At 33.9% G+C, this 13,333-nt stretch overlaps 1 protein-coding gene across 1 annotated transcript in view; it reads left to right on the top strand.

The window, feature by feature from the left end:
- LOC125667476 (ATPase MORC2-like) overlaps positions 1–2,852 on the top strand; it is a 51,909-nt gene extending 49,057 nt beyond the window's left edge. Inside the window, exon 29 of the mRNA XM_056153185.1 lies at positions 240–2,852. Coding sequence (XP_056009160.1) covers positions 240–329 — 90 coding nt within the window. The 3' untranslated portion in view covers positions 330–2,852. The remainder of the gene's footprint in view (positions 1–239) is intronic.
- Positions 2,853–13,333: the final 10,481 nt, after the last annotated feature.

The following is a 13,333-nucleotide window of genomic DNA, read 5'->3' as shown; positions in this document are numbered from 1 at the left end:
AAAAAACTTGATACAACAGAGAGTCAACCATTTGCAGCACATAAAATCAATGACTAAGTAAGGGGTGACAACTGACCAATAAGGTCTGTGAAAGGGTACACTGATCTAAAATCATGGCCCTTGGGTATTTCCAAAGTTTCAAAGTGTAAAGCTGTCTTATTTCTTCTGTATATATCTGAACTGTGAGTGTGTAACTCATTTTATGCATACCAGTATTGGATTCAATCTTTGTTTTACAGGAGTTTGACATTGATCCCGAGGCTGATGGAGACCAAGTCGATGAACTTCTTGCTGCGTGTGTAAAGCAGGCCGTCCAGTCACAAACATAGAGCCTCCAGTTCTTCAAAACCTCATCCAGTCAGCCCCGTGGAGCCACCCTACACAGTACCCGGAACAGTATTTTGTCGGAGTTTCAACTGCTGGGATGTGTTGTCTACTTCCCCTTCATCAGCTGGTGCTCATGTAGGGGGGCAGTTCCTGTGAAAACTACACAATTCTATTCAGCCAGCTTTGTTCATATGTCATTTTGTAGGTCATAGGATAATGGAAGAACCTTTATGATCAAAAGTACAAATGTACAACTATATCTGTTTTCTCCTGTGATGCTGTTCTCTGTGGAATATTCCAGAATGTTCATTTAGTTCACTACACACAAAACTGTCCCGTTTTTGTGTAGAAATATGTTTTGAAGGTACTTGATTTTAGAACTGTTGATTTTAAGGTTATTAATTGGTGTCAGAAAGATATCTGTAGTCACAAGATTAATGAGGACTTGAAAATGAAATAATAAGCCAGTTTAGCTTTACTTCGTGCCTCAGTTTAGTTTTTATGCACAAATTATAACAGATTAGTTTTTACCAAGGCATGCTTTGGCATCATTTCTAATCATGATTGTAATTTATATTTGAGGCTAAAAATGAAAAGGACAACCAAGTGTGTTTTATGTGTATTGTTAAAGGTTTTTTTTTTAGCACCCACTGAAGTATTTACATGTAGGTATGTCACAGGAACAGTTTTAAATGGAAGAAATTTTCACCAAAGAAACTTTCGATCTGAATGCCCACATGCACCCGGTATTGCTTCTCTTATCTCACTGTAATGTTGGTTTATGGAGTAACACCCATATTTATAATATTGTTCATGGATTCACATTTTTTTAATATTTACAGCACTTTATTTACAAGGTTTACATCATGATTTTTGTGTTAAGAAGGACTTTGCATTTATTTCAACCTTGTGTACAATTTAGATAAGTTTGAATGTAAGTACAGTATATGGACAGACTTTTCTTTTTTAATGTTGACAGAAATACAATATTTCATTGAAACTTATTTGAAGCAAAGTTCTCTTTAAAGAGACATCAAGAGTGAGTAACTAGAATCTCTATGGGTGTTAAGGGAAAAAATGTTTACGCCTAAAAATGATGTATCCAAACCCAGTAAAGGGAGATAAGTTTGTAAGTTTTGGTGCTAGTCTATAGTATTTGCACATTATATTCCTTCAACTGAAATTCAGTAAACCTACACTTTGTACAGTGATGTGAACATTTCACTGGTTTCTTAAATGATGTCATTTTTTAATAATGTACAATTTTATTGGTACATTTGTGAATGTTTTTAGCGTCTTGTGGTGTTTTTTTTTTTTTTATCCAGTTTCACTCTCAGGTTGTCATTTCATATAAGTATATCATTTATAGTTTATTTTTGATTATAACTGAGACAGAATTATTACTGGAATTTACCAGATAATATAATTTAGATTCTAGTCTCAATTTTTTTTTTGTACATAAGGTTAAAGACTGAGCATACTGTTTTTATATGCCCTTTGCAGTGTGTCTGTCGATCTGTCAACACATTGCATGTCAAGTAAAAACAGTCCTTATAAGGGTAGGGTCACCAAACTTCGTACACATGTATGCAATGGGTAGAGAAAGAAACCTATTATTGTCAAGGTCAAACTTACTCGGGTAATTCTCTAGCCATAAACAAGATTGAAACAGTACTAATAAGGCTAGGTTAACCAAACTGGATACACAGATTCAACCATCATAAACAGGTTGTATTATGATGTGATGCAGTGTGTCTGTTGATTTGTCAGCATTGTATGAGAAGGATAAAAAGTGTACTGATAAGGCAAGGATAATCAAACCTTGTTCCCCACTGCCTCTTATTTTTCAAGATCAAAGGTCAAGGTCATACTTTCTAAACACTGTCAGGGTTTTCTTTTTTACTAAAGAATGGTTTATTTGGATGTTATCATTCTTCATTATTCCAACATTACTGAATATATCGCACAGATATATTTTGCAGCAGGAGCATTGCTCTTGTTGCTGTCTCTGCAATCATGGACAAAGCTACATCAGATAAAGATGACCATGTCAAGTGAAGGGTCACACTTTGTTAGGTGTACATATCAATAGCAGAATTCTCTTGGCAAGACTGTTTCCGTTGCTGTCGAGTTCATCTCCGAATGACTGAAAAGTGGTTGAAAATTTCATCGTTTTTGTTTTACAAGAAGCTTGGGGATCATTTTGTTGAATGGTTTCTTTTGAATGATATAAATCATTGTTTGAGAGGTCCATTTCATTCCATGTACATTTATATATTTAAATAAAAAACTTGTGTAGTTGTATATATATATCACAGGACTCCTTTCATTAGTCATGGTTTATCAGGTCACAAGTACGGCATTGATAGTATCGCAGTAGATCAGTGAGTTTGTGTGATGTGAGAAAGAGAAAGAGGAAACGCGCATAGTAGAACAAGGTTGTATATAATACGTGTAGATTGTGATCTTGCAGTATATCACTTGTCATTTTAAAAAACTGAAACAATTATAAAACCTTTCTCAAATTTTAGTGTTGTGTTTTGAGTAAATAGTGGCTATTGGTGAAACTTACATTTTCGTTGAAAGGTGGAACCATCTCCTCATGTTCAAGTATTGTAAACGGCCTTAATTTTATTTAAGAAATGATTAGTCATTTTAAAACTTCAATGTGATGTGAAGTGCGAAAAGTCATGTGATAAAATTCCTAACAGCTTCATCAGTAGATTTGATCCAACATACCGCCCTACTTCATTGTATAGTGAAGTTTTTGAATGAGTATCTATTACTTAAATCTGTATTTGAGAAGAACATGCAAGCTTAAATTATGACCATATCCACTATGACGATGTAGTGACCACAAAACAAAGTTGTTTTGAATCCATTGAGATTTAGGATATTTTGATTGGGAGGGGTGTTACCATCAGTCTGAAAGAATGTATGTGTATTTGAGATGACCAGTTTGGACTAAATAATGGTGGGGGTACAACGTTTCGAACGCTGAGGAACGGGATGCCAAGTCTTGTGATGGCTGGATCTCTTCTTGTTATATGATGATCTAGTCTTCCTCTCTAATCTACTGACAGATTCTTGTTACGTCCTGGACGGATGTTTTAATCTATGTGGAACCAACGTCGACCGTTATGGTCTTTGACCTCCCAAATATTTTATTTTGGTATGTTTAAGTAACAAAGGAATATCACAAATGCTTATATTGCGATTTCGACATGTTACAGTGTATAGATGTTTGTAGAGACGCCATGTAATGAAAGATTGAAAATCTGCAAGGAGGATGGGGAATCAATCCATGTTTAATTTTCTTGCAATACAAAGTAAAACATTGAAAAGGATAATAATACAGATATTACAAAATAAAACCACACATGCGTGAAAAAGTCAAAAAGAATGTTAACCTGGAGAACTAACTCTCTCCATGGGAATTTTTTTTAATTTTACATAATTTCTGTTTGTTGCATTAGGATTTGTGTAATAATACCTTGAAACATGGAGTTGGTGAGCTTGTTTTATATATGCATCAGTACGTCACCAATCTCATTTCTGTTACAAAATATTCAGCACAAAAAGAATATTGGGCACCAGGCTGTTTTATCAATGTGTAATTAATTGAATTCATAGCCATTCCTATGGTTACATCGACGTCATTTTCAACTGACGTAAGAGTAACAGCCAAAAATAATATACGGTAGTTTCGCATCGAAATTTTTTAATTTACAACCACCCAGTAAATCCAAACACTACAAATTGACAGTAGTTACTAAAGCGTGTTGCTGGTGTTGCCCACGTGTCCCCAATTGTTCCGTATGCTCGTCTAACTTCAGGATTGCCGAATCCATAAAATTGGTTGTTGAATTGGATGAGGTTTTGTGATAAACTGTCAACTTAAATCCTTCAACAGATTTGATGTTTTAAATGATATAAAAACTCTAAGAATATTTCAGAAGTGTTCTGGTTGCAATTTTAAGGGTGTGCTGCATTTTTTATCTCTCTCTCATATATATATGTAAGTCTCTATATATAATCCTTAAGGATACACTAAGGACATGTTTTGAATAGAAAATTGTATTATTATTCATTGAGAAAACGGATGGGGCTGTTTTTGAAGGAGATATTCCCAAAAATATGCATTTTCAATATATTTGAATGTGAAAGTAATTAAGCAATAATTTCAGAGATTACTATTTTATTTTTTGATATTTCGTGTATCATTTTCATTCGTTAAAACCTTCAAAATAATACGAAGGATTTTTTTGATCTTCATCCCCATTGATCAGATTAAGCGGAACTTTAAATGTGACGTAAAAAATCATTAAGACCAGAAGGTTCCGCCCAAGTTTACAATGTTCTCGCCTGGTGTCCAACCGCTGAAATATGTCAGTATCATAGGTTATACATGAAAATGTTAGAAAACATCTGTCAATGTGCGGGACTCTGTCCAATTAAAATTATATCAAAACGAGGCTCAAATCTAAAGTTCCAGCCCCTTAACAGGTCCGATGAAATAATTGTATGAAAACGACACGTTGGAAACTGCTAAAACATAGAACCATAGGGCATAACAATGTTGTCTCGACAATCTCAGTCATTTGGATTCGTCTAGGCAAACTTACTTACTGGGATGGGACTTGAACAAATTGGCATGGGATTTCAACTTTCTAGAAATAATGTACGTGTTCATGGCCCCGAGACTTGAAATTTTTCTCTCTCAAATAAATGTTCGCACAACAGTTCTCTTTTTAAAAAGTTAAAATTAATTTAATAAGTATATCATTTTGTCTTATGTGTGTACACATGTGTAACATGTCTCTGGTCACATGACTAAATCATATGTATAATTTGTAGGATCCGATTAACACTGAAATTAATACACATAAAACTATATGGCATTGTTTGGTTAATGAACTTTCAAAAACATCAAGAGAAACACTCTGACAAAATAAATCATGAAATAAAAGTAATGTTACCAATTAAACTTATTTGTCTGATAATATATATTTACATATTGTAATAATTCTGAATCCTCTGCCATTTGCCTGTATTGTACACAGTGTACCTATGAGCCACAGGGCTCCTCTGGTCAATAAATAAATAAAGCAGCGGAGAGGAGGGGAAATGCACCGTAAAGTATGGCAGACGTCAACTACAACTTGTAAATGTGAAATGGATTAATAGCTAGACTACTGTTAATTTGGGAGGGGGGGGGGGGGGGGAGACTAAAATATATATTCAGAAGTGGTCCATTCACATTTTTAATTCTCCCAAAGGTATTTCGTATAGAATTTTCAAATGCAATTATGGATGTAATTAATGCATGTCATGCCTTATAGAGTTATTTGGTGAAGTTTTGAACGACCAGTTGAGTCTGGTAGTTGGTCTGTACGATACACTTCGTGTGGATTTCATCATTGTATATTGTACAGTCATAAATATAAAGGAGAAAGTTGCTGGATACTAGGTACCTCAATAGACCAAATACAGATATAATGACAACATCAAAATGTATGTATGTTTATTCAGAGTATATATAACATCTGTAAAAATTTGAATTTTACTTTATTGAATTTTACTTTATTTACCTAATGGTCTGAGAGAAATAAATTAACTTGACCATTAGACTATGGAATGGCCTTCCCATACCCATGTCTCAAATATCCTTACATTTTGCTCACATCTTTTACAGCTGTGATTTTAACACACGTATTACAAACAACCAAATAAATTATTTAGTTATGATAAACGCAAGAAAATAATATTGATAATTGCCTCGCATTGCCAATAAGGAAATAATCCTGCTTCACCAAATAAAATACTGCTTGAATTCAGTTAATATTACATCTACATTACATAGATAATATACAGTAAAAAAAAATCTTTCAAGCTTCATTGTACAGATTATTTTAAAATTAAATTTTGATTAATGCTGTCAGATATATATATATATATATATATATATATATATATATATATATATATATATTACTAAAAAAAATAAACATAATTTTAATAAGTAATTGATCCATACGGGAGGGACATGAGACAAGTATTTTTTAATGCACCAAGGCTATGGGATTTAGAAGTGTGGGGCAGTGGTGTCCCTAATCACCGCGAGTTGCGTCCCTTTGTGGGATCAGCCAAAGGTCAATCGGTGTAAAAACAACTTTTCCTTCTTTGCTAATTATCAAATTTTCATACAATCTAACGGGTTGCCCCACCCTGGGACATTATTGTAGTTGACTAAATTACAAAGGTCAACATAGGGAAATACGATATTTAACCGCGAGATATCGGATAAGGGACGCAACTTGCGCGAAGTCTTGGTATGTATATTGAAGAAAACAACACATTTTGCACTCTTCCCATCACTTGATCACGGGTTTGTTGGGTTTGTCCACTTGAAATGGCACCCCATTATGTCTGTATTCCTTTTGCCACCGTCACCAATGATTATCAATGTCTGATCTCTAGAATGCAGAAACAGTTACCAAAAAGCAGAATATCATGTCACAAATTTGTATTGGTCTAAACTGATGATTTGTGTCCTTCTCGCTCCACTTTGTTTAATAACCCCGAGGTCTGGAGGTGTTGGTTTTTGGCCTCTGTCTTAACTTTTGAACTATATATAAGAATAGAAGCGTCATACTCGTAAGCTAAAGTCAAGGTCATTTATCAAGATCAAGGTCAAAATTGCCTTCATTGAACGAATCCGCGCTGGTGGTAAGTAAAGTAAGTAAGTAATTTTTATTTAAAGTCGGAACTATATACAGGTAAACAATAAACATGAGCTAAGAGCCCTTTAACCGACTATATAGCATTAAAAAAAACACAAAGCACTAATGATATATAATTGCATGCATAGACATAAAAACAGAAATTTGAAATAAAACAGGACGCATACATGTATACAGACATCACAAGTCATGCATATACATACACAGGGACTAGCTATATTTGGTTTAGTATTCCACAAGCGCGTCTTATTTCAAACTGAAATTTATGGTAATAACTCATGCAAGGTGAAGATAACGAACAGTGATCAATCTCATAACGCCTACAAGCAATACAAAATAGATAGTTGGGCAAACATATCTAACACAGGTCGGTTTGTTGAATTTGATAGATTTTCCAAGAATTATTCATGTTCTTTGTTTTCTCCTAATTTTGCGAACTCCACTGGCCTCATAGGTGGTTTCTACGTGTATATTCTTCGTGTTCTCGTTGACAGCACAGGGTTTTGACACAATCTAAGCAAACTGGTTTATATAGTATAAAGAGTTCACTCGAGTCTAAATACTATATATACCAGTTTTCTTAGATTGTGTCAAAACCCTGTGGTTGACAGTGCCGTTCAACGGCTTCGTTTATTAGTCTACTCATCACTGTAAATAAATTTGTCTTGAATACAAATTAGAACTTAAGTCCATTGATTATCGATATTGTTCGAACTAAAACTAACTCGCTACAGTTTCACATTAAAAATACACCTTTTATTAGTCTTCAGTCTACCCATCATAAGTCATAGGTCAAGGTGGCGGATCGCAGACGTGAGGCAAACAATATTTTGATTTATGTCATTCTTTCATAAATGTTACCATCAGTTGAATCGAATATTGAGCCGGAATCTTTGATGCATTCATTTATAGATATAGCAAGAATGGGATTACGATTTCGTTAGCAACCATCCCATGAAACTGATATAGAATTAGAAATCATTTCTCCCATAATTTGGTTTGAAATTTCGTGTACTATCCTGTAAAATTGTCTGCAACCGAAATTTACCTGAAGATCTTCGCGGTTGTGATTTGAAACTTTCATTCAATTCCTCTTGACAAATGATGACCGAAAATTGACTCTCCAATCAACAATATCGATGAAAGAAAATAAGATCCTACAAATGTATTGTATTTTAGAAAGACAATGTTCTTGATTTTAACTCTGAGGTATACGGTCTGTTAATATTGTGCATGGTTATAGATTTACCAAATGGGCCAGGCTTACACAGAACAGAATACTAAGGTGTACATACATTTTTATGGCGGCATGAAAAATACATTTGCCGAAATTGTACACATTTTCCAGGTTCATTGAAGCAACGTACTTAAACATCCGGAGATATTTGTTCTTTCTTTAGAAATAGCTCTAAATAGATTTCTTTCGAGAGAAAAAACAACTGTATATATAGTTTAAACAGATTAGTGATAAAATGGAACTCAACTTCAAAACAAGCTTGAAAAACGTGACAACACCTATCATATATCCGGGTGCTGTTGTATCAATACTGTTAGTTACGTGGCATCAAGTCTGGGAGTACAGGTGTTCTATAGAAAATGTAAAACACATGACTGTAGATAGGTGGACAGGAAATTGAGAACAGAAAGTTCTTTTTCCTTGGTTTCGTTTGAATCTGGATATTTTCTTGCCACAATTTAAAACAGGTTCTAAAACCTTAGACTGTATGATCCCGAACAATTTGTTACACAATCAAATATATTATGTCATACAGACGGATATGTATATTGTTTGGTACAAAAATAATAAAATACAGACGAAGTAATCGAATTGTATATAAAAAATAAAATAAAACGGTGCCAATTTTCTACATTACCTAAATAAAGCAACATACAGTTGTTTCAATCTGAAAATGTTGTTAAATAATTCGTTTACGTTAGACTGGGCAGGAAGGAGGTAGTGTCAAGAATCTTGGGTGGGGGGGGGGGGGGGGGGTCCCAGAAGTTCTCATGGGGCTACCGTCGATGAGATGCAATACTGGCGCCTTTTAAACGTTGAAAAGTTGGTAATTTATTATTGTTTGCCTGCACGAAACACAGCGATATGTATTATATACGCTACATTTGCTTTGTTTGTATTTTATTACTGACATGCTTCATATGACGCGAAAATTTTGAAATGAATCTTTTTTCCAGTCGGTTAAAATTTTTATATCCAAACTTTCAACGCATCCCTTGCCCCCAGAAAGCTTCGAAAATTAAGCATGCGATAATATTTGTATTTCTGTATGGCAATTTCATTTAGAATAGATTCATTATTGTATGTGTCGTTGATTATTTGTCGCCATGAAAATTGCATCCAATTAAGTCAAAACCAACTTTATATCTATTTTCATAAAATAGAACTACCATGTGACCTGTGATTGTCGTGTTCGATGTCGCGACCTGAGCACAAGTCGACGTTATCGACACGAGGAAGCTTTTGACCGCCTAGACTCGGCGTCCCTCTACTTGCCACCGTTGGTGACAAACTTGCTACCATTGTTTTGCATTAATCATATGTTTATAGGCAGCGGATCATGGCAACAGACGTGTGTGTTTCAGCGGTAATTGCCTAATCAGAGAGTGTTCGCTTGGTAATGACCTGTGCACAGTTCTCTGGTTTCAACCTCGGCGCGCAGTTTGAGGATTTGGTGTGTGTGGTCGCTGGTTGTTAGACTAACTTATTTGAATTCCCAACTTTGCTTCAATTGAATTTTATGAGGCAAATGTATAATTTTACGTAAATCGCTGACGTTTATTATTCTCCTCTGAAAGGGTGGAATTCTTTGAAGTTTTGAAACACCCCCTGCTTTTAGCCAAATAAGATTTTAATTTCAGGTATTTTTTTTTTAATCGGAAAAATCTTATATTGTTACGCCATGAAAAAGTGAAAATTTTAAGATGATGTTAAAATAAGCATTTGATATTCCTTCGTGTACGATTTGTTCATATTTCCATGCAGGGGTATCCGAATTGTGACACTCGTCTATGATAATGTATGTAATATTAAGTGCGAGACTGTTTTTAAGAGTGGGCTCCTTGACGATGTATTTAAGTATTACATATATCTTTTACGAAAATAATTTCCTCATAATTACAAAAAAAGTTTTATTAAAGAACCCTTTATGTTACTGTTACTAAAGTTCAAGCAGTAAAAAAAAAAAAAAAAAAAAAAAAAAAAAGCCGAAATGTCTTTGATCGATGGAGTTTCTAATTTTTAATAAGTTTGACAGTGACGTCATATACGATGCTCCTTCCAAATGTGCTATTTGGCTGATAGAGAACTATCTATAATCGTATTGTGAACTAATGTTATCATTAAGCGTTAGAAATTTATAAATCAATTCAGTTATACTTTTTCGATAACTTAACATGAATGCAAAACTGTAAAGACAAATAAATATTGGAATAAAGGAGAAAATGGACCGATTAGCAGTAACGAATATAATTGATGTTGGCGAGAGATTAGAATAATAGGGGTGCAGACGATAACAGTTTGGATGCTAAATTGAAATGGAAGAAACAACTCTATTTCAAAACTGCATGTACAATTCAGCATACCCTAGGTAAGACTGCATGGAAGGTCTTGTAAAATTGTATCTTCATCAGTTGTAAGGTTGTACTAGGTCTACATTATTTTCGATGCATTTGTTTTACTTGCCGAAGTAAATGAAATCATGGGTATGAAGATTAGAGAAAAAGGATAGGAATGCGCAGTAATACAACAACTCGGAAATTCATAACGAGTATTTAAGTTATCTTACACAGTGCCATTTCCGGGAGCACTTCGTATAAAATCGTTAATCAATAATATCGTATTGACAATGAATAAAAATGAAACATACTGATAATAGCCATATTTATATTTGAATATTTAAAAAAAAATCTTTAGTACTTCTATAAATGTTATTCCACCGAATCACTCCTTTCCCCATACACAATTACAAATAGATCGACTGTTCGATAACAATCAATACGAACAGAAGAATCAATATCGAACAACGAACAGTCCCTGAAATAACATGGGCTCCTCCTCGTCCATCAGGTTTTCATGGACCATCCTTATATTGTAGTTTGATGTTATTAATGCACAAAGCCTGGTGTTTTATTATGCGCCAATCGTAGGCTAATTGTTTCCACTTTCATCAAAACAAAATTTTGCACGAAAATCCCTCACAGAGTGTTTGTTAGAACATGCGTTATATATATATATATATATATATATATATATATATATATAGTACAGAAAACGTGATGCGCACAACTATTGGATTTGCAGTGTTCTTATTTCTTCATCACAGTGAGATACAGGTCCGATGGGCCGGGTGTTTAATTTGAATTCTCATTTAATTATACGAATTGTTGTATGTATGATAAAACATGTCACTATAATAAATTATTTTCTTACTAGTTTACTTACTCGGTATATTCTTCACTTTCCCCTTACTTTACATTTTAAAATATGCATGTATATGGTATTCCAGAAGAATTCTAAAATATGGACTACATTCAACGAACTTACTACTAAACCTTAATAGAATGGCCACGAAAACAAGAAACGGTTTTAAAAACCATTTCATTTATTTCAAATTTGCATAATTCATTATGGATCAGTCGAGAATAAGATTAATATTTCTTTCCGTTTTTCACCCCAACATTATGATGGCAATGGAATGCGTATCATCAATACAGAGGCACACCGGGAAAACCAATGCCACGCGAGTAATTTCTAAAAATGCAACCATAACATCGTAAAAAATTGTCATTATTTGATAAATAAACTGGGTTTTTTTTATGAATAATGTATTGAAGAAGAAGAAAAACATGTTGATTCCTCGAGAGATGAAATGATAGACTCCCAAATGTATACCTTTTAAAAATAGAAATCGCATTATGCAACATCATTTTAGCTGTGCTCATCAGTAAAGTGCCACACACGTCCCTACCGCGATATCACTTCTACGCTTGATATATTTGAATTTATATGATATAGCATATTTGCAAGAAAATAAGCACATATAAAAACTCAACCAGTTACCGCCTACAGAAATTTGGATGCCTGAGAAGATATTATTATAGTTACTTTTTGATTGCAGCCAACAACAATTACATCATTTTCAATGCAATAAGAAATCGTAGAACTTTTTCGATGTCTCAGGGATTAAACATCATACCTAATCCTCTTTTTGTAGATAGATTTGTACATGTACATTTTAAAATTTATATGAATATGGTTATTATAAATATCTGGGAGCTAGATATGTTTGAAAATATTAAAATATCATACCTAATCATATTTTTGTAGATGTACAAATTAAAAAATATATATGAATATCGTTATTTTAAAATATCTGGGAGCTAGATATGTTTGAAAATATATTTGCCATACTCCTTGCTATCACTTTGATTGGACTTTTGATTATGGCACTTAAATCCTTGACATTTCATCTTATTAAAGTAATGGTACATGCTCAAGTTGTTCACAGGAAGACAGACAGGACCAAACAATAAGTTTTCATATCCGATTTCGAGAGCATAAAAATAACCGTCCCTGGTATGACTTGGCCTGTCCCAAGAAGGTATGTGATATACTCCAACCACTCGTCTTGTACACCTCAGGTACCTGACAGTACATTTACATCCCAGTGGGATTTGTCAACAACAACACCTCCCTTGTGAACTCATGTATGTAAAATGTAAGCAACGTTTTGAAAGAAGGTGTATATGACGATTCTAACTTTTCACAACTTTGACCCATTTCTGGCGCAAGAAAATCAACACGGAGAAGCACGTGTTGACATAAACACAGCATTGTCATCACAGCACCAAAATTAACCAACCTTATCAAATATTCAGCACAGTTTGCTCTCTACATTAAAACTGTAAAGGATTGATTGCTGACATTGGCTCCTTGGTATAGAGAGTTTTTAATCCTCTTAATAATTAGTAAATGTTTACTTGTATATGATGTGACATGTGTGGTGACATACCCGTGAATCTGGATATTTTTGCGTCGATTTATTTTTGCGAATTTGAGTTAAAAGCCTATATATTTATTTTTGTGTTTCTTATTTTTGCGAATTTATATAAAAACATATCAAAAGACTTGTGAAACATGATCGGTAGTGTTATTTTTGAGAAAAGTATTTTTTTGCGAATCCAATTGACTCGCAAACACGCTAAAAATTAATCGCCAGCAAAAATAACCAGATTTACGGTATGTC

The sequence above is a fragment of the Ostrea edulis genome, chromosome 1 (assembly GCF_947568905.1).
Source record: "Ostrea edulis chromosome 1, xbOstEdul1.1, whole genome shotgun sequence".
NCBI classification, from domain to species: Eukaryota; Metazoa; Mollusca; class Bivalvia; order Ostreida; family Ostreidae; genus Ostrea; species Ostrea edulis.
Note: the sequence above shows the minus strand (reverse complement) of the source record. Positions and strands in the feature narration are given on the sequence as shown.